General features: G+C 41.8%; 1 protein-coding gene across 2 annotated transcripts in view; it reads right to left on the bottom strand.

Annotated features, from left to right (window-relative positions):
• Positions 1-19,949, bottom strand: part of NRG1 (neuregulin 1) — a 335,927-nt gene extending 315,978 nt beyond the window's left edge. For both annotated transcript variants that reach the window (XM_042023442.1, XM_042023445.1), the window contains exon 1: positions 19,847-19,949. In XM_042023442.1, the coding sequence (XP_041879376.1) occupies positions 19,847-19,934 (88 nt within the window). In that variant the 5' untranslated portion in view covers positions 19,935-19,949. The remainder of the gene's footprint in view (positions 1-19,846) is intronic.
• Positions 19,950-22,511: the final 2,562 nt, after the last annotated feature.

Below are 22,511 nucleotides of genomic sequence, written 5' to 3'. Positions count from 1 at the left end.
TAAAGTTTTATGCATATATCCGTATGTACATACACACACATTATAAAGGTGCTCATTCCCACCATGTGTCAGACAATTTCCTAACTGCCCAAGCCCATAAGTCTACTCCAGGCCATATAATTAATTCAAGGACATCTGAAGGCAAGAGGCATCTGAAAAAGATGACATGATTTGCTCTTGGGAACTCTTTTGTTTTTGGACCAGTGTAGGTGTTACAGACTTCACAAGGACAGACAATGTATGAGACAAGGCTAAACTCCAGAGGTAACTTCCCCTATGCTTTGTCTTTCCTAGTATACCTTAGATGAAAAAGACACATGAAGAAACTGAAATACAAATGAAGAACAACTCAAGAGAAGACAGCTCTCTGTATGGAGCCTATTCTAGAATTTCAATTCTTTCACATCAGACCCTAGGACCACTGCATTTTGCCTCGAGATATTCCATGACTCAGATGTTGAAAGACAAGCAATTCATGAAAGGCAAGAAAAGGGAGGGGAAAATGTCAAGCTGAGAGTCTCTAGCTAGGGAAGCCTTGATTTCAGCACAACACACTTCAACAGACTTTTCCATCTTTACCACTGGCATCTGTGTGATTCCAGAGAAACGAGCAAGCTTTGGCCCCTCCTCACCCTTTTGCTAAGGAAGATGCTACAAAAGTTTCACTCGTCTTCACGTTCTCTATTTTTTCACAAACAATAATTACTCCTCTAAGCACTCCTAACGCTGCATCTCATGCTTCAGAAATTAAACAGGCATAACAGGGAGAAAGAACATAAGGCAACACCTAGAAAACTTGGCACAAAAGAAAAGTTTCTGTGCTCACTTATCTGCAACAGGTTGTTAGCTACTGCTTTCTTCAAATCCAGTCACACTCACTGTAAAAGGTGCCCCTTCTTCACCATTTATTCACACCTCTGGAAATAATGTTAATGATGCTTTGACAACTGGTAGCTATAAGGTGCCTGGAAGAAAATGGCATTATTGAGAACAACAGAAAACACCTTGCCTTTCCTCAGGTCTTAGAAGCATACGAAAGTTGCAGCAGATGCTGCTGGACGGTTTGCCAAAGCTGCCCAAAAAACGTATTCCCATGCTGTCACCCACCCTATGTACCAGAGCAAGGGTTGGGTACAGGGAGCATGGACTACCCACCACATCACTGATGTACCTGCTTGCCCACTTTCTCCATTTCTGTGTCATTGAACCATTGCCTTTTGAAAGCTACCACACTGTAACACAGGATTAAGACATCCTCATGGTAATTTCTACACCTGACTTTTCATCCAAGCTCAGTTGTGCCTGATCCTATATACAACTTGGTCTGACAGGAGCATTCTGTCGCAGCTTCAGGGGATTATCTGATTGCATTTTTGCTAGATACCAGTGCTGGTAGAAGTGCCAGGTATCACCTGGCTGCAGTCCCTGGCCTGCCACTGTTGGCACCACGCTGGCATCCAGTCAACCATCAGAAACAAAACGGAGTTCACATGCACAGAAGGGCAGGGCTTTGTGTTCCCTCCTGAAAAGAATGTGCTACTTACATAGCGCTTTATGCTTTCCTAATTATTCCACTACCAGGATGTGAGCTACACTTCATTGGTCTGTGCCCTTCACAAAAGCACTGGAGCAGTTCTGACAAGGCCAGAGTTTTGGCATCTGACTCACGTCAGATGGGACTGGCTACAGATTCAGTCTCTCTACCCAGTTAAATAATTATTTTTTTCCAGTTGCATTCTCCTCCAGCTGGCCCTCTATGAGCTGTAGGCTATGCCACACTCCTGTGTAGCCTTGCGTGCATCAGCAAGTGTGGCACCACATGCTGGAAAAGACCATAATGGCAGAAGGTGAATAACAGGCACACAATCACTGTGTATCTGTGTATCTGGTTTTTGGACAGTATGCCAAAAGATAAAACTGCACAGAAAAACCTACATGAATAACTTTCCTCTGTTCTTCGGTGTTTTGCTGATCTGGGAAAGGCAGGACCAACACATATGGGCTACTGAAATGGGTTTGGTGCTTCCACTTGTTCCTTTATGTCTGGTGAGAAGTCCTCCCCAACCACATATCTCAGAAGACCTGAGGACTTTTCCAGAGATGATGGGTGAAACAACAAGAAGCTGCAACAGCTGTGGCAAGACCTGCAGTGAGTTCATTCATCATAAGATGAATTATGAGAGAATATCCCACAGCACTCTCACTATATTGTTGTCATGACTAGGTACTGGTTGCCATCAGCATTGTATCAGTTCAATGCTGAATGCTTCTTCTTCTGCCTATAAAGAAATGTTTGTTGTGATGCTTATTGTTGCCAAACATTTGCCTTGCTCTGGAAATCTCTGCACAATCATCAGTCTACTATTTGATGTATCAGTACCCACTGTAATAAAAATAGAAAAACAAAAAAACCACTTTAAACGCTAGGCAACAAAAAACCCCATAATGCCAAACATCACTGTATATCATCATCATCATCATCATGAAACATGATTTTTATTTTTTTTTTTTTTACATGTGTGCCAATATTAAACATTGAAGAACAAATTTGGGCAACTCCGGTGCTTGTGTCAGTAGCGACAGCTATGATTGCATCTTACATCAGGAAGACTAATAAATATTGCCATAGCCATAGAAAAACAGATGTTGAAAAGAAAATGTGAGAGTTTGGAGCAGCCAGAAGATTACTTAAAAGCTGCTACTTTACTCATTTTTCACGTATTTTTGAAGAGCAAGTACGTTGCTAGTGCTGCTCCTTTAAGCCTGCAGAAGCACTGCTAGCAAAGGCAAAACAGAAATAGTTTCTTCATGAATTGTAAGACAGTTCTCATTCTGTCAGCACCTCTTTCTCAATGAAACTGTGGAGGTGATGAGTCCTTTGAAAATCTCTTCCCCCAAAGCAGAAGGGTGGAATCAGGATCCCTGCTGTATTAATGTTTAAAATGGATGCAATTTAATCACACTGGGGTGATGCTGGAACAGGAATACATTTTCCCCATACTGTCAAACCCATTACTGTATTACTATTTGGATTTGCTTTCATATATTATATCTAATTCTTTCACAAGCACAAGTACTTGCAAATGCATTCAGATGCAACACCCTTCATAAGCACAAGATTGTGTACCTGTCTACCTAAAATGGGGCTGCTTGACTTGGAAACAAGGGACACATAGTATGCCCCACTTTTCACAGGACCAGAGCTCAAACAAGGAAGGAGTGAGGTTGGAAGATTTTCCCCTGTCAGCTCTGAACACAGCTCCTGTCCAGCCTGCAGGTACAGCTTGTCAGATGATAGCATGTTCAGGATTTAAATTCTCTTGAAATGCCCATGAAGAAAACCCCACTTCTCCAGATTTCCTCCCTCCGTATTCACTAAGGAGCTGTGCCACAATGCATTGCAATAAAAAGCCCTAATGAGCTATATCCTCTGGAGATTTCAAAATGTTTGATTTCGTCATTGTTGGTTCATTGTACATACTCTGTTTCCACTGAGCCATCAGGTGAGTTCTCTTTCCCTCTTTGTAACCACTCTTTATTGATTGATCATGGTGATTATCAAATTATTGTATTTCTCCCTTCCTCTTGAAGAGTGTGGAATAGGAATGTAAGTACCCTCAGGAATTTCACTTGCTCCTCCTTGTTCTAAGGCCTCCGGTAGTTTTCAACAGTCCAGCTGGATACCTAACTGAACTCCATGGGAAACCAGTGGGGAGAAGCAGTCAGAGCACACATTTGGAAAGACCTCCATTCCATTTATGCCCATCACATGCAATCATCCCTTCCCTCCTCATAATCCTTGCAGAAACAATGGTTTCTCACTTAGTATAGTGTCTGGCACAACTCATACCAGATTTCACAGGGGCCCTCTTACATATGACCATATTTTTCTTTCTGAAGTTCACATCAGTATGAGTCTAATGCAGCTGGACAGAGTGAGGTAGCCTCCAAGAGGACAAAATTAGAACTATCCCTTTTTGTTGCTCAGGTGACATAAAGCAGGGCTAACCTGAAAAAAAGTGATGATAAAAGCATGCACTGTAAAAATAAAATAAATGCATAAATAATACATATTTCATCTGATAGATCTCAGAAAGGATGTAGAGGGCAATATATGATGCAGTGATAAAACAATATGAATTTTTCAGTATTTGAAAATGACTGGGCAGATGACATTCCTGTCTGCTGACTCTCCTGAATTCGGAATAATACTGGCCTCATGGGGATTATCCCTGAAGTTTCCAGCAACAGAAAACTACCTCCTACACTACAAACACCCCACTACAATATTCAGAGCATATGGCAACTAGTTTAAAAAAACCCAAACAAAACCACAAACCCAAATCCTGAAAAACATAGAGTTAAGACTAAGAATTAATCTAAAGCTTGAAAACAAGGAAACGGGCCACTTTTAATTCTTCTCATTGACCCTCTTACATCCAAACCCATCTGCTTCCACCTGACAAAACTTAAATACTTAAATAGTTGCATTGTGACCCAGGTGAAGTAAAAGAACATTGACTTCAGAAGCATGTAATTATTAACCTTCAGAGTAAGAAGCCAGCTCCTTGTTTTACTATGGGACCATGACTGAGGCTCCCAGCTGAGCAGTGAGGATGGGAGTTAAACACACTGATACCAGTTTGCAGGAATTCTTCCAGTCACTATTCAACTTTCCTTGTTTTGGGGGCTTGTAAGTTACTACTTACTGAGTGACTGTAAGAGTAATCTGTACAAATGAGGGAATGTGCTGTGAAGTCAAGGCACAACCTTGTTTTTGCCATGCACCCAAGCTACTGTCTATTCTCGGGCTGGAACTTGGATCCCCTCCAGTGCACAATGACCTCTAAGTATGGGCATATTTTAGTGGTACAGAGATGTCTGCATTCCAATGCCTGCTTCCTCAGAGGCAACAATGATGGAAGGCTATGCAGACACCTCCAAGCAAACTCTTGAGAGTCACTTTTATCTGGGAAGCAGTGTGCCCCATGCTCTTCCAGCTGTGACTTGGCAGTTGCACTACTTTTGCCTCCCTGGACTCTACTACTGCAATTCACTCACAGAAAAACATGCCCCAGGAGTGCCAGAGGCCAGCCCTCCTCAAACTCTTTATCCATTCTGTCCATGCTCCCTTTCACCTGCCCCCTCTCTGGGGAAGTAGCTGATCCTTTCATGTCCAGATCATCCTTCCTCTCCAAACTAACATGCCATCCTTGCTGACGTATTTGCTCCAAGGCAGGAGGTTTCTTGTGAGTAGCTATAGCAGAGCTGATGAGCGTCCACCACACTTACAGATCTCCTTCACTTAGTACAGTCCTTTCTCCTTCCAACCTGCCCAGTCTTCTACAAGGTGCTTCACCAGCATGGGGTTAGTGTGTTTTGGGCTGTCACTCAGCCAAACATCCTTTATAGTGAAATTAATCTTCACCCCAGTGGCGGATATGTTTTCTATGTGGTAAGTTATTTGTGCTAGCTCCTTTAACTACAAATACAGCACTGTGCACTCACTGATTCAATACTTCTGTCAACAAAACAACATTTGTAGCAGATGTAAGCAAGAGGTCCCACAACGTCAGGCACATTCCTGTATGCCAAAATGCCAAAAACTCCCATCCTAGGATAAATTAAGCACTTGCAAAAAGAAAAATTCAAAAAAAGTCTGAAAGACCTAACCTGCTTTCACTCTGCATTGCAGATGCACAATGCCAGCTGGAAGAGTTAACAAGATTGCCCCAGTTCATTTTCAAGCACAATTTCTCAGAGAGGTCAGAAGTAAGTAATTTCTAGGTTGTTCTGAGTTGCACAGTAAATGCTATTCTCAGAGCAATTCATGGGAATGCAGACCAGAGGCTCTTCTAAAAGGCTGTCCAACCCATGCTGCTTTGCAAGACACACCATCTACTGCACTAACGAGAAGTGTTCTGCCCTCATGTGGGATGATCCCTCACATGTGAGACTAACTTTTATCAGAGTACTCACCACCTGACAGCTTTGAGACTCCCAGAGGGTCCTTTAAAATTGCACTAGGAAATGTGAAAAGGTTAGTGTGGGGCCACATGAAGAGTTGCATCCCAGCACTGCAGCATTCCCATAGCCTGGAATTTTACCACAACACTAGTGCTGCATACCAAACTCACCTTGGGAACTCTGTATGTCTCTGACCTGAGAAAACAGTAAGAGAAAAATAAACTGAACAGAAAGTGTCCCTTCTCCAAGCTTATTCTGCACCTGAAGCACAGTGATTCTCCAGATGGCTAAAATGTTTTCTCTCTGGATTTCATGAGACACCAAACAAGGCCATGAGAATACTCTTGGGTGGTGATGGACACTAAATGCTCAAAGATACTGAAGGCCCTTGGAGTGGCTTATTCTTGGCAAGCTGTGAAAAAAAGTGTTTAGATTTGTAACTCAAAGGACTGAAGATAGTGCCATCCTCAGAAGGGCTCCTGTGGTTAGTTAATATCCAACAGGTATGTGTGAAATCAGGTCTATACCTGCAGGTAAGCACGTAGAATTTTCCAATCTCAGTTCATTTTTATTAAACTGGTAGTGATGATGCCACTTTTCCTTTCAGAACAACATGCACTGAAATATTCAAGGGACTGAAACAGAAGGAGAGGCATCCCACCTTGTTTGTGCCATGGGTTTCGAAAGTTTTGAACAGTGGTCTCACACAGACACTTAAAACCAGTAAGTTTAAGTACCAACTGATAAAGCTGAAGGCAGTCCTCAAGAAAATACTCTAAACCTTGCTGTATTTCTAGCTCACAATCACTGTGCACTGAAGCTGCCTTTGAAGATTTTATCCCCTTTCACAATGTTTTTTTTCTGTTTTGAATTTCTTTACCAGCCAAGTTTGGTTCTGATGGAAGTAAATTATTACATTTAAGACTGGTGACTACACATATAGACAGTGAAAATCATGGAAGTGGAAGTCCCATGAAGTGCAGAATATGTACTCTTAATTACTGCTTCATTTGTAACACAGCTGACTTTGCTCATTGACATTTTCCTAGTGCCATGTGCATAGTACACCATGCTCTTCTCAGCGGTTTTAGTCTTTTGAGAAGAGTGCGGGATTTTTTTACTACACTGAACATATTTTTGCACAGTTATTACTCTGGATAATCACTTTTTTCGGCAATTTCCTACCTCTTATACTTGAGAAAATTGTTTTTATCTAAGAAATAGGCTTTGATCCTCCTGGGAGGAAGAACTGCAGAACTTCAATGTATTGTGCATGGTAAGTAGAATTTCCTGTATCTAAATCCTTTCACAATCCTTCAGGTTTCAAACTGGGAACATCACCAGTTTAGAAACCGAGGTATAATAGGGCCTGTACAATTAACTGGCTGGTTTGCTGAGTACAAAGGTCATCACCATCACTGGCTTCATACTTAGACACAGCCAAATTCAGGTATTTCTCTCCCCAAGTCACTCAGCTGCAAAATAAGGATGTCAAGGGACAGTGAGACCACCTCACATCTGCCTGTTTCTGTTTCCTCACAGCGCTCCATCTGTGTAAAAGTAAGAAGTCCATTGTCACTTGCAGAGCAGAGGTTCAGGGGTGTTCCTGAGCCATTTTCTGTGAGAGGAAGAGTGAAATAGGGAAAAGCACCATCCCAGCTACAGGCTACACCTGACATGAAACAGCAGATGGAGTGGGACAGCATCAGAGATACCAACAAAGCCCTGCAGCTAGCAAGCCTGTGCACCTCAAATACTGCACCCAAGGGAGTGAATTCCCTGGGTTTCATTTATTTCAAGGAGGAGCTGAGTGTTTAATCATCACAAGTGACTCTTGAGAGAAGGGGGAAGAGGAAGTCACATGAACACACATTTACAACTCAAAAGCTAGTATTGGTGCTCCTAGAAAATGAATCTGTCAATGTTCAGAAGTACCATGTTTGGACGACAGCCATCATTAACCAGCACATTGGAAATACCACTCACTTCTAATTACGAACTGCTTTGGAAAGTATGATTGTCAGTCTATCTAATAAAAATTATTTCACACACATTGTTACTAAGTATAGCATAGATGAAAGCATTTCAAGCCTTTTCCTTTGACAAATAGCCATGATTTGACCATTCAGATGCATTTCATACTTATCTAGGCTGTGGTTCAACATAAAACCTATTACTGTCCTTCAATTGTCCAAAACATTAGTTAACAGAAGGAATTTATTGTGGGGTTTTGAAGGAAATGAAATGGATAGATCTTCTTATGCTGAAAAAGCTCTCACTGCTCAGTGCCATCACTGAATTTGCTCTGGTCCATGTCAGTACTATAAACCGGCAATTACACCAGCTATTTGGGATGACAGGCTTTTCAAGTGGGAAATTTAAGAACAGCAGACTTAACTGTTGATGTAAAATACACCTCTCCAGCAAATTTTTTTTTTGTAATCTTTTAGCATATAACAACTTCTGACAGCAGACATCCCCTGTAGCTAAAGTTTGCCATTTGTGATGGATAGGACCAAAATAGTATAGAGCCCCAAATTCCTTTCACAAGAGACATTTTACTTTAGTGACTAACAAGAAAAGAAGCACCTTCCCTATCCTCTCCTAATTCACCTGAGAATGTGGATAGGGGTAGTTTATACTGCTCTTGACAGCTTCAGCATTACCTGGAAAAGTTAGTCAGTGAAATTGTAAGCTGGCTGTGGAAAAAAAGACAACAAAGATAGGGAGTGGTGTGCCCGAAAAATACCAGTACCTTTGACTAAAGGAAAGCTGGAGAAATGGGTGCACTAGGGAAAAAAAGCAGGATGAATAACCTTGGCCAAAGAACAACATAACAGTGCAGAAATGCAAGAGCAATGCCACCTATCAGCACTAGTAAGTGGTCTGCATGAGGCAGTTCTGGTTGCAAAACAAAGCATCCTATAAGCAAGGCACTCTTATGTGGCTTCCATTTTTGGTCCACACCCCACTTGTTTCAGTTAAAAAGTAAATCCAGAATATAGGCACTTTACATGTACTGTAGCTAAAATAGTAGACCAATTCTTCTAAGTATTCCGAGAACATTTTCAGGCCATTTGCTTCTGCAAAAAATGTTTTTCTGCTACTCAGAAGAGTGCTCTAAAGGCAACTGGGGGAGTATTTGTGTTGTAAAACAGCACAGACTGATGAGGACTCACTATAATAAACTCCCTCTGGGTGCTGGCTGAGCAGCAGGGTTAGCAGCCCATGCTGAGCTGCGTGCTGCTGTATCAGGAAGGCTGTAGCCCCAAGGTGCAGACCCAAGCAGACCCAGGTCTCTACAGCCAAGGTCACCTCACCAGCAGAGCTACTGCACGTGGCCTGCCTCCATGCACAGCAATGCACACAGTGCTCTCCAAGCTGTCAGCTTTGGATGTCCTGCCAGACTCACAGGATTAATCAGTAAGCCGAACAGTGAGAAGCCATTGTGTGCATGTTTCCCAGAGCCTAGGGGTTGCACTGGAAACAAGGATGATTTGAGGTGCTCAAGCAGAGGTTTCCTATAGGGATATCCTATATTTCTGTGGATGTCGTAAGGGTGAGTGCTGAGTACTGAAGTATCATTCCTTTCAAAGTATCAAGGGGACACCCAGCAGCTGAGACACTGCTTTCAGCAGCTATGCCTGAAAATCTTACATAGTCCTTACAGAAGAGTTGTGCAGGAACACAGAGGCGTTTGGATTTTTTCCTATTTCTGAACGTGAAAATTCTAGCTAGTAAACTAATAAAATCCAGTAAAAGTCTAAACGTATACATCTTCAGCATAAACCTGTGAAATCACTTTGAGCTTTACAGCTGTAATACTTGGACAGAGATCACTCCATACTTCCTTTTCCTGAGTGTGCTTTGTCTCTTTGTATACAATGTTACTAATCTGTTAAAGGTAAGATTCCTACAGCATAAAAGGACAACAGCAATCTTGTAATAAGTCCCATTTTGAGGGGGAGGAGAGGGTAGAGTAAAGACAGTTTTGGGTAAACTGCAGTGCCCCAGGCCACCTCCTGGCCTTTGCAAACACTCATTATTTTTTCCATAGCCTATGTCAGTGGTAAATTTTCTACAGCTGACACGGCATCCTGTGGGACTCAACAGGCTTAAGCAAGCCCTCCAGAGAACATCCTCCCACCCTTGTATGTGCTCTGCACTTCAAGGTAGCCTTGTGGAAGCCTGATTCAGTGCCTCTGTCAGACTATTAAAACCTTAAAATCATAAAACGTTAAGGGGTTGGAATGGACCCTAAAGAGCATCTAGTCCCAACATACCCTACCAAGGGCAGCAGGCTGTATCACAGGCCTCAAATATGTTAACCCCCCCACTACATTTGCCTTTATCATTCACCCCTCAGACTGATCACCTGCTTCCATCAGTTTCCACATCCTCCTCCTGCAGATTTTTATCTTTCATAGTAACAGCAGAGGTTTCTCAGTTGTAGGACTAAGACAAACCCTTCTCCTAAACACTTGCTCTGTTAACTCTGTTTCCACAGGCAGCCCCTAATTCCTCATAATTTCATGTTAGAGAGATCCAAAAGCTAGGTTTGTCACCTCTCTGCTGTGGGCACTAAATTCTCAGGCGGAGTACCCCATGAAACTCGCCTATTCTGTTTTCATGACGTAGGATTCCTCTGCTTTCCTTAAGCTACTCCATATCCATGCCATATTTCACACCTCCGCCGGAGCTGACTGCCTCTCCCACCTTTTTCCCTCCTGACAGCCATCACTTTTCCTCTCTTCAAAGCTGTTGCCTGCCACAGTGTACAAGCACAGCACGTCAAGGCTCTGCCTCTGATCTCCTCCAGTCCTTGGTGGCCACAAGCATGGCTCTGTGGTGTTTTCATTGCAACACAAGCCTTCTTACATGAATGAGCACTCTCCACACCTAGACAGAATTTACAGCCATCACTCATGAAGGCTGAGATTGCTACCAACTGACCTGGTGCTTTGCAGGTGGATTAGCATACACATTTTTGAATAACTGTTCCAGGGTTTCATATGAGAAAGAACCATAGGGATTAAGCTGCCTCTGCCTTGCCAAGAGGCAAGATCTCCAAGAGTTGCACTTTGTTCAGCTCTTTCTACCCAGACAGAAAGTCTCCCATCCAAGCAAATTTCTGATATCAGAATAATCCAAGAAGGCTTTAGACCAAATTGAGGATGTGGCAATAGAAAGGGCTGCAAAAGGCACTTTATCTTTCTGTGTGGCAAATGCAGATTTACAGCCTTCCTTTCCTTGTTGCAAGTACCCACACTCACATCTACCTCTATTGAAATATTCTGGTGGCCCAGGCACATTTAAGCACAGAAACACATCAAGACCCATGCAGTCTTGAACAGGTTGCTGAACTCCTGCTACTGCAGTACTTAACACCTACCAAGTAACTGCGGAAAAAAGACCCAGTACTTAGATGCATCATTCAATTTTACTTCAGATTTCTTGCTCTGCTGCCAACGTGGCTGATAAGAGAAAAACTGAACACAGAAGTGACCCTGCAAGTGCAGGATAGGAATAAAAAAGCAGATGCTGTAAGCTCTGGTACATTGGCAGCTAGTGCTCAGCTTTCTTCTGAATTACAATGTTCCCCAGAGTGCAGTAAATGACAATATGTTGTTCTGATACAGGTACCACTGGAGGAACTAAAGGCATTTTGCAGGCAGTAAACTATTAAGTTGCATGAACACTTTTTTTATCAATTACTTCCTTCTCTAGCAAAAACTTTCTGGCGTAATTCTGTTAAACTCTGTGCGGTTGTGTAAGCACTGAATACAACCCAAATTTATATTAAGGAACTTAACTGGGAAGAAAATGTGGAAGAGTACTTAGAATATTATCTCTATACATTAGCTTTACTATAAACAACCTTTATGCCCCCAGATCCATCCTTCCATTTCTCCTGGCTGTTTGCTGTTATAAATTTAATTTTACACTACAGTATCTCTGGAGTCTGAACTTAGACTCTTGATCTCAGCAGAAGCATCAGGATGGTACTGTTTGATGGGCTGAGGCTCACAGCCTGGTTGCTCAGAGTAGCAGAGCATGGGGATGATGAGCTTCTGTTTCTCCTTTGATACACAAGCAAGAATGTCAGCAATGTTCCAGTCATGACAAGGATGCTGTTATTTATTGCTATCATCTACTTGATTTGCAAGAACACAGAGAAGTACCTCAACGGGAAATTTTAAAACTTTATTTCCTCTCCAAACTACAGCTTCAGTGTATAAGGAGGTGAGACCCAGATCAAAGCACATCAGCAGGGAGTACTACAGGCAGCAAAGAAAGAGAGTATTCCCAAACACACAGCTGCTGTTAAGAATCCTTAAAATTCCTGCAACATCTCTGAAGCAAAATACAGTCCCACTGGGAAACACTGGCAGACAATGAGGAGTTTCAAGCAAAACTAACATTTCCACCTAGCTTAACTGTTAGCACAACAAAGGCAGAGACATTTCACTAAGGAGCACACAACTTTTTCACCTCTGTTCATACAATCATCTTTTGTCCCTGTAGCAGAAATAACAATTTTCTATATCTGCATCCCAGACTTAGCACCTCCTTTTCTGTCTTCCACTCAAACAAACAAAACTAAACAACAGACACAAAACAACTACCAGCAGCAGGTTTGAGGATAAAATTCTCAAAATTTTATTTTGAGATATTTTGAGAATTTCAGTTCTGTGTCAGAGAACTCAGTCCTGAAGCATTTAATGTTATCAAAGTGATGAGGGGCCTAGAACATGACCCAGGAAAGAGGATGAGGGAGCTGGGCTTGTCTGGTAAGGAAAAAGACAAGCCTTTAGTTCTTCAGTAGTAACTTAAAAATATTTCAAGAGCATTGACATAGAAACCTTACCATCATTTGCAGGTGGAATAACATGGCCAGGGATTGCACCATGGGAGATTTGGGCCAAAAAAAAAGAAACACATTTTGGAAAGTGCAGATGATGATGCAGCCCTGGATGATCTCACCACAAGGAAACAGAAGTGTGTTTGGCAGCCTGGAAGGGTCTGATGTGGAAACCTCACACTGAAGAGCTAGCAAAATTGTCTAGGGTGAAGTGCAGAGCAAGGAAGAAAGGGAGGAAGAAGGACACAGCTGGTAGACTGTGAAGTGGGGGAGTTCAATCATTAAAGTAAGTTTCTTGATTCTTGGGATAAACTTTAATCTGTCAGACTATCTCACAGAGGTATATCACTTGTCATGATGACAAATGAATGACATTTTCCTCCCTTAAGGCCATTTGACTTCATCACATATTTTGACAGCTACATGATTCTGAAGACAGCACTTGCCAAGAGATGTCATCATAATTCACAGATACTTTCTCCACAGATATAAAAGAAATAGTTTAGCGAAAGTTCAAAAAGAAATTAGAGAAGAAAAACTACCACATCCCCCTGAGTTTTTGGTGGGGCTTTATTACCACAAATAATATAATAAACTAATCATTAAACTGAACTTCTAAAAATTATTTAAAATAAAAATAAGTAGAGATTTACACTTCATGAGTTTGATAGCAAGTAAAAAAAAAGGAAATACTTTAGGAAGTTTTTCAGGTTGTTCATGGTTTTGTTTTTCTTTCTTTTTTTCTTGTCTTCTGGAATTGTAAATTCCCACTGTCACTGCCAGAATTTTTTTTTTATTTTGGGTTAAATTCAGGTTATCTGTACTAAGTATGTTAAAATGGTATTTTCAGTCTGAAAGACAGAAAAAATCCCCCCCATGTGACTTCAGATCACTGTATTTCAAGACATACTATTTTGGAGTTTAGTACAATCTACTGCTTCTTGTGCGCAACATGTCTTTCATTTGCTGTTTTGTCCTAGCCTCTGCCTGTGACCTATTTAGGGCAGCAAATTCCTGATTTGTATCAACACCTGCAAGTATGGTGATGCTGATTTACATTTCTAGCTTTTATAACAAAAATATCTTTTCAGAGCTATATTTCAACCTGGAACAATGGACTAATCAAACTCCGTTCACTGTCACACTGTTGATGTACGGACATTAATTTACATAGGAAGCAAACAACACTGGAATGACTGCTGTGAAATGGACATCACATGATGCCAGATGTAATATCGGGGTATTTTTAGTATTATACTCCATGGACCCCTACACGTTGCAGTGTTTTGCAGAATTCATACTCTGAAGTCAGAAATATCAGTCTCTTTGTTCTTCTCAGGTCAGAAAACTTCACCTGAAAACATGATCAGTTTCCATGGTTCGCTGTCAAAGGCAATCTATCTAGCTGAGAGAATCACTTTGCTTCTCTTAAAAGGCAAAATGCCACTTGGAGCAGGTGTATTTTATTACGGATATTCACTTTGTTGATGGCAATTTGTATGTACAAAGTATAAGGTAACACTGAGAACATTATTATCCATATTTCACCCAAACAGCAAAACAGTGTGAAATCCAGTTAGGCAAACACCCCATCTTGATCCCAAGTACTTACTATTTTTGATAAAAGAGTCCTTAGAGTTCTTTCTAATTCACCCATCCTGGAATTTTATATCAAGTAACTGGGGGGAAAGTCTGAAGTTTACACATTGTTATTACAGTATAAAATATTTCAAATTTTAAATTTCTTTGCATCCTTACTTGAAATTCACTCACCCTCTTTTACCCCTGTGTTTTTTGGGATATCCAATTCATTAATTTTGTGTATTACAACTACATCCAGGGCATATTCTATTCTGACTACCCCCAACTTGCTTGCTACTTTACAGATGCAGAGTATGACCGTCTTCTAAATTTTTCACTGTTTCCCAGGATTGCTTGATCAGCAGTTGGTAGATGACGCAGTAATATACATGATTTTAAGGCCCCTTTCCCTTAGTTCTTCAAAAGTTAGGCAGTGGGATGTAGAGCTTTTTGGCTCTAAAATTTGAGAGTTTTGATGGCTGGCAAAGGGCACGAGTGCTGTGGCAAGCAAGAAAGAATTGCATGACCACTTAAAATCTTTCTGAGAGCAAATTCCAAGGGAAGAGCCGCTTGCTTGAAAAGGTGAGCTGCTTAGGCTGGGATTATGGAGGTAAGGTTTTTTCCGTGGTTGCTTCTTTTCAGAGAACATTACATACAGCATAAATGAACAAGTTGTACGTATCAAAATGCCCACAGAATGCTTTCTCCTAACAGTCCTTTCCAGCAGGAAGCCAATTTACCACCCCACCTTCCACCCCCAGTGCCCCCTGCTGCACAGCAGTTTCTTGAGGGTGGTATTCATGCTTTGGTCCTATGATTCTGCCTCTCCGTTATGAAACAGATTTTAACTTGCACCTGTCAAAGTTGTAGTGTTGACAAGACAATCATTACATATTAAAGATTACCATATTGAAGACAAATGAACATTTACTCTGTCAGCCTAATGTACCATAAAAATCACTTTTCTCCTCACATATTGGAGACTTTTTTCTTAAAGTAGCCATGCTTTCACTGCTGACGATCCTACGTAGAATGAGAGGGGAGTTATTGCACACAGGAAGGAAGTTAATACAAGTCAGATTCATAGCAAAACAGTTAACAAGTTTATTAGCAAATGAAAATAACCTGCCACTTAGTGCTTTACAGACCCACTGTCTAAAGACAACACAAATATATTACTACTTTGAGGAATGTGCTCCTTTAAAAGCTCATAGAAGCTAGAGATGAACTTTTATGATAGTGTCAATCTGGTCATTAAATGCTGCAGATTAACAGCAGTGAGATGAAAGACACTCTTGGGCAATATTGGGTGCTGTATTTCTCAGTGTTGCCTTGTAAGTGTTTAATGTTTTCCTAGGTGTAAAGACTATTTACCACTTCATACATGGTTAAAATTAAAGAGCTGGAAACATCATTTTCTTTGATTAGCCTCAAGGCCTCATTTGCTGGATGGCTCTGGGCAAGTTGTTTTCACTTCTTGGCCATCTGCTAAAGTGTAACGATAACACAGATGATACCCGTATTTCTCCAGCATTACAGAAATGTCATATGACATTTGAGAGCCTGCCCTTGATTTCTGTGCATTTTTATGAGTTAGACAGAAAGGTAGTATCATGCACTATCACCTGTTCTGTGCTTTTCTTGAACAGCAGTTGAATGAACCCGACATCGTGCTCCACAGATTCCCTACAAGGAGTAAGTTTCAGTCACACACAAAAAACTCTTGTGACTTCAGACCTGCTGTGCAAGGGCCCTTACAGGGACACAACCTTAAGGCATGTTAGGTACAGCATGGTTTAGGAGAAGTGATATGAAAAAGTATTTCTCTATTGCAAAACAATGACATGGGGGTACATGAAACTGAAGAAAATCTAGAAACTGCAAGTGGCAAAACCAGAGTTTCTCTTAGAAACAAGAGAATTATCACTGGATTAAGAATCTGAAATTTATTTCCATGGTGCAATATAACTTCTGATGTAATTTGTACTATGTAACACTTTAACAGATGAAGAGTAGAAACAGATGAAGAGTAGAAAGATGAATAAAGCTTCATATTCCTTGGAGAAGCCTTTTTCAATTATGTCATTCCTACAGATTTGACAGTCATGCTAAGGGACATTTGACAACACTGAAAACTTAAACTTGTCACTTTCAAAGCAGGAAGGAAACAATAGTACCAATGCCTGCGATTTAATTAAGAATTTCATCATGTTCACTACAGGTTCTGTAGGTACAAAAGTAGGTAAGAAGCTCCATTTTCATGAAGAAGCAATAAAACAAGTTTCTAGACTTCCTAGCTGCGTAGGAAGGGTGAAAGACAGGAGTGCTGCAACCCAAAAGCTCTGAAATTGGAGAGAAAACTGATAAACTGTGCTGTGTCTTTCAAGGCATGTGGTAATTTGGGGGGCTCTAAGATGTTCTGGCAAGACTGACAGAGAAAGGGGAATTTGAGTGTCACAGAGTAGGAGCTAAGAAGCAACCAAGAAGAAATCCACAAGCTGCCTTAGATCTTCAGACCTCTGCAAATCTCTTGGAGACAAAAAAAAAAACCCACTGAGAAAATTGGCTGGCATGAAGCCCAACGTACTTTTGGAGGGGAAAAAAATTACAGTAAAAAGCTAAAATAATATGCTCTGGCTGAAACCTAAACCCATGAAGTTTGTGGTCCCAAATGTTGCTGATTTCATCCTGGGTGTTAGCTTAATTTGTTTACTTTGCAACCAAAAGAAAACTCACAGATAAAAAAAACCCAATCATATTTCAGGAAGTGGCAACATCATAATTCCAAGAAAAACTCCACTGGGGACTGTGTGGCTTGTCTTATAAAATATCTACACCAATATACAGCTTAGAAAAACAGAGTTGTCTAAGATGAGCACAATGCAATTGCTGCTAGGGGTTGTGCAGGTGCACATCTAGGTTACTCACAATACCCCAGGCTGTCTTCTCCTTCCTGAGTCTATCTCAAGGCTACACTGCCTTGGCTTGCCACCAATTTAACTCTTGTCATTCAGCCAGCTGCTTGGAACAAAACTTCTCAGCCACTGGCTGTCCTGTTAGTCCTTATACCTGCCTCAGTCCCAGTTTTTGGCCAAGCAGTGCCTGTTTTTTAGGACAGTATTCAAAACTGTGAGAGGAGACTAAAAATTCTCTCACAAGGAAAGAATGCCAAATGACAAATAAATCACATGGGTGAAGTCCTCATTCTGGGGTTGAGAACTCAATGCCCTTATTTATTTTAGCATGCATAGCCCAATACTAACACTCCAGGTGAAGTTACTGTTCTGTTACAATATGGGACTCCTGTCACTCTGTTACTAGATGATAAACTGTCTACACCTGGTGAGCTAACACAATGCTTATTCCTCAAAGACCACTGGCCTATGAAACTGCTCAATGCCCATTGTGTAAGAAGGAGAACTGGAAGTTCACCAGCCCCAGCGCCCTGCCAGCTTATTAGATCAACCGTAACATTGGGGTCCCTGACCACTAGGCACCACTGAAGAGACCCACAGGACAGGAGAGCACATGAGTTAAGGGGATTTTAGGGAAACTATTTTCATATGTATGTTTATTCTGGGACAATCAAAGAATATGTATGCAAAATACACTATGTAAACAAAAACTTTACTGTACTCATCATGTATGACCTTCACAGGAGCTATCCCCCTGTGCATCTGGTCAAATAAAGAGTGCCTGCTTCTTAATACTGTATTGGTGTTAAGGAGTTTTTTATTTTACCAGATTTTTGGTAACAACTCCATTTTACTTTGTAGATTGACAGCAAGAATCTCAGGTTTCACTTTAAGAAGTTTCTTGGCCTTGTTAAGTATGCAGCTTTGAACATGGAGTACACCCAAAGACTCCATCCAGAAATCAAACACAAAAGGATTCAAAATCTATACATAACTGCATCAGTGCACTTACTGCTGTTGCAAAGTTCTCTAGCCTAGAAAACCCCCATACATTCAAAAAATTCTAATTCATTGATTTAGTTATCTCACAGTAAGACTTTTGCAAAAGCATAATCTGCTACATGAAGAATTTGGCTTGGTCTTTTTCTTGAGTACATTAAAGTATCCCTTTTTTTCCCAAACACCCACTTTACAAGTCATGGATCTAATTTTTTCCTAGTAGAATTTTACTAATGTGAGTCAAAATCCTTCGCAGAGGAGCATGCAGTAAGATTATCTGTCTGTATTTTCCTTCTAATGGTCACTAAGCTTGTATTCTGACCTAATACAATCCTGTCATATATATAAGTGATGTCTGCATTAATACCTGATATGGCTGGCTTGTCTCTACCCTTCTAGGAAACACTGAGGTAGCCTCCTGTAGACGGTAATTCAGAGCATAGATCTCTACCCTTGCTGGTATCAGTGCTTGCCTGGGAAGCCATTTGGTTTAGCAGCCAGACTATTTAGGTGGGAAAACACGCATATTCTTGAAAATAAGTGGCATGGTCAGCCCCTGAGTTCATGAAGCCATATATGCTCCAGAAGGTGCTGGCAGCAAAACAGCATGGCTGCTTCCCCATGCCCTCCTTTCCACATACTACTCCTTAAGTACATGAGGCAAATCCACTTGTGCAGAGACAGTTTTACAATTTATGTGAGCAGTATAAAATGCAGTGAAGAGCCAGTGAGGTGCAAGCCTCAAGGTACTATAACGCTAAAAGCTCACTCACACAGGTAGGAGACAGGACTTTAAGCGAAAAAAATACCAAAACATGTGGGTAAGAAGGTTTTGTATATTTATGCATCTGTTTCCTTTTTTGAATACATGTTGAAACACTTAAAGATAAGCAAACTAGCATTAACTTCGCAGTTAATACCAGTTCTGACAAGGTGAGCATCAGAAGCCCACCACGGAATAAGGAGGCTGCTGGGGAGCAAACAGAAATAGTATGGAGTTACTCGTACCAGACCTTTTTCTGAGAAGACACCTGCCTCAGAAGTGCTGCCTGGACTATGAAAGACTGTATCAGACATATGTTGGGGCGTACAGCTAGCAAACCTTGTTCTTCTTCCTTTAGTTATTTTTCAAACCCACGGCTTGAAAGCTGCCCCCAGTCCTGTCAAATTTACATGCTGACGCTTTCAGATGTCGTGACCCTTCCAAAACGCCTGGAGCGGTACCAGTTGTGCCACCAGGCGTCAGGTTGAACACAGCACCACCAAGCTTGGCTCGGAAGCCTTCTCCGTGCAGCGTGCAGGCCGAGGAGCTGCCCCCAGCGTGTCCGCAGGTGCGGAGAGGGCCCGAGCTGAGCGGAGCCCGGAGGCAGCGCGGGGCGGGCTCTGCCGGCAGGGCGCAGCCCGAGGAGGCTGTGCCGGGATGCTGGAGCCGGCCCGTGCTGCTGATGCCACCTGCTGGCCACACCATTTCCCAGCCCTGGCCAGCGGGACGGCCCGCACATCCCCAACCTGCGCCCCTTACCTGCTTCTCGCTGCGGAAAGCTGACGGGCTTGGAACCCATGAGAGCGCTGACCGTGGGGAACAGCCAGCAAAAGACAAAAGTACGCATGCACGGAGTCCCCCTAGCCCTCCTCCATCCGTCCTAGCAGTAGTCAGTCCTGGGAAAAGAAGTTTAGGAGGGAGGCTTATTCACTCCAGCTCTGATGCCATTTTGATGTTTGTCTTTTTTCTTTTGTGTACTCTCTGTATTCTTTGCACATGTATTTGGAGCCCTGTAGCCTATTACTGTATTCTAGCTAGTTTTCCCAGTACTTTCCCATGCCCTTTTCCTAGGCAGAAAGACAAAACATATTCCAAGGGCCCCTGTCCTATCTTGGTTCTCTCTGGCTACCAAGGTTGAAAAACAGCTCTTCAGATGCATTTTCATCAACAAAGTACAGTCCCATCCGAGGAAGGGAAGACTTAGAAGGGGCTTGACCCAGGGGGAATTGCATCACCACTTGTGCTCCTGATTGGTGCTTTTTGTAAATTATGCTAATTTACCAAACTTATAAAAGTGTATGCACCCCCGTGGGGGCTGGGCTTTTGTGGACATTCTCCGTAACTGCCCCTGGAGGCCTCCAAAATAAAGATCCACTTTTATATTACCTCCTTACTAAAATTATCTAGAGTTTCATTTCCAGGTTGAGAAAAAGGCAACAGCTCAAAGGGCCTTTGTATGTTCCTTCCTGTATATTCAGCATAGGGATGAATATGGGATGCAACTCAGCAGAAATTTTCCATCTTGGAAAACAGTGCTTATTCTGAAATGTGAATCTATGCTGGCACCTGGTATTGCTGCAGGGGTATGTTGTAGCTCTGGCAATGCCCTCCAGGTGAGGGCAGTGGGCAACACAGTGTGGGCAGCTGCGTGTGCCTAGTCCTGTAATGATCCCACAGCAGGCTAAATATGGGACAAGGGGGCAGGGAACCACCCACGACTCTCACGGATGTCCCACACTTAGTCATTTCAAGGAGCTCTGAACTCAAATGTTTCCTGTGAACTGAGAGAAACCTACAGTACCAGCAAGCACCACTGACTCGGAGTCAGATCTCAGCACAGCAGCTCTCCCAGAAGAGTAGAGCGCCAGAAGGAGAGCAAACTTACAGGGTACCAAATCAGTGTGCATGTTGAAGTGCAGTTACTTGGCCAATGTAAAATCTAAATTACCAGACAATGGAAGCCCCTCAACAGTGTGACATAAGCTGAGAAAATTCAAATCATCTAAACCTTCTGTTTTTGAGATTCCACGGTCATGAATGACTTACATCTGCCAGTCAGTTGTACTGAATAAAATTTTAACATGTATCTTGAAGAACAACAGAAGAGTTCCAGAGAAGTGCTACTACTGAGATACATTTAAAAATGGGATTTGATTGCTTTTGAGTATGTCTACCCTAAATTCCATTTTGTAACACTGCTGATGTGGTGATCTCAATATTTACAGAAAGGGATCTTATATTCTATTAGGTGCACTGGACCTAAGCACATGATACCACTTTGTTTAGTTTCTGACCCCACCTCGCCATCCTGTTTCATGATGTGTGATCTCTTTTGCAAACAGATAATCTGATATCTGAGACAAATAAACTTTCCACAGTGTTGCAGAAAGGTGTCACAGCTGTGATCGCCTCAGCCACTACAACCATTTGCTCTCATGAGAGTTTTACCTCTCCCTACAGCTCTGACCTCACTTTCACCCACAGATAGCTTTTTAGGAACCCAGCCTGATCTCTCTGATAGTGCTGGTGCAACCTCAGCGGACACAAAAAGTTTCCACGTGAAAATCAAACTCTAGTCATGTATATTAGCTCCAAATGTCTTCGGACCTGGTTGCTCAAGATAATGGCCAGTCTCTTACTGTGAACTACAAGGTATACCATCTGCTAGACTTAAACTAAAAATGCCTTGATTAAAGAAATGCTATAAAAACCCTGATAATTAATGAATAATATAATAATTCAAATTTGTATTGCCTGCAGTTCACTAATTGTGCCCTTCTGTCTTTCTCTTTTTTTAATTAAGGTGTTACCTACATTCTATTACAAATCCCTTTACTCTTGCATACCAAGTCCTTACTCACTATTTTTGTGTATTATAATAATTCTCGAGACACCAAGATGTTGCATGTTATTTTTTTCTCAGCCATTTTCCTTTTCACAACCTTCCTTCTTGCTGTAGCCCATCAGCTTAGGCTGACAGATTTGTGCATTTGGAGAGAAAATTAAAATGCATTGGGAATAAAAAGGAGCAGAGGGAGAGGGAGACAGCAGAGCTGATTCTGTGACAGACTTCTCTCATGACCTCAGGAGTACTCCTACTTCCCTTCACACTGTCATACCTACCAAAACCCCATTTGAACCAGATCATCCCTTATGATCTACATTTTTAGATCATCATGTTCAGTGGAATTCTGACTGACAGGAGCCCCAGTACCTGAGTTTCTGTAACAGGCATACCATATAATTTTTTGCACTGCAAATTCTTGTGATACGATGGTGCATCAAGCAGTTCTTCACTGCATGCCAGGTTTCATAAGTAAAAAGGACTCCAAACACAAATAGCAGATGGTTGTAAATAGATAAACCAAAGTTTTGTGGAAATCCCAATAGGTTCAATATTATTGGGCATGAAACATGATGCTCA

Source organism: Corvus kubaryi, unplaced genomic scaffold (assembly GCF_017639235.1).
Source record: "Corvus kubaryi isolate FWS band 111438036 unplaced genomic scaffold, C.kubaryi_AGA036_p1.0 37249, whole genome shotgun sequence".
NCBI lineage: Eukaryota > Metazoa > Chordata > Aves > Passeriformes > Corvidae > Corvus > Corvus kubaryi.
The sequence above is the reverse complement of the archived record's forward strand: the minus strand, read 5'-3'. Positions and strand labels throughout refer to the sequence as shown.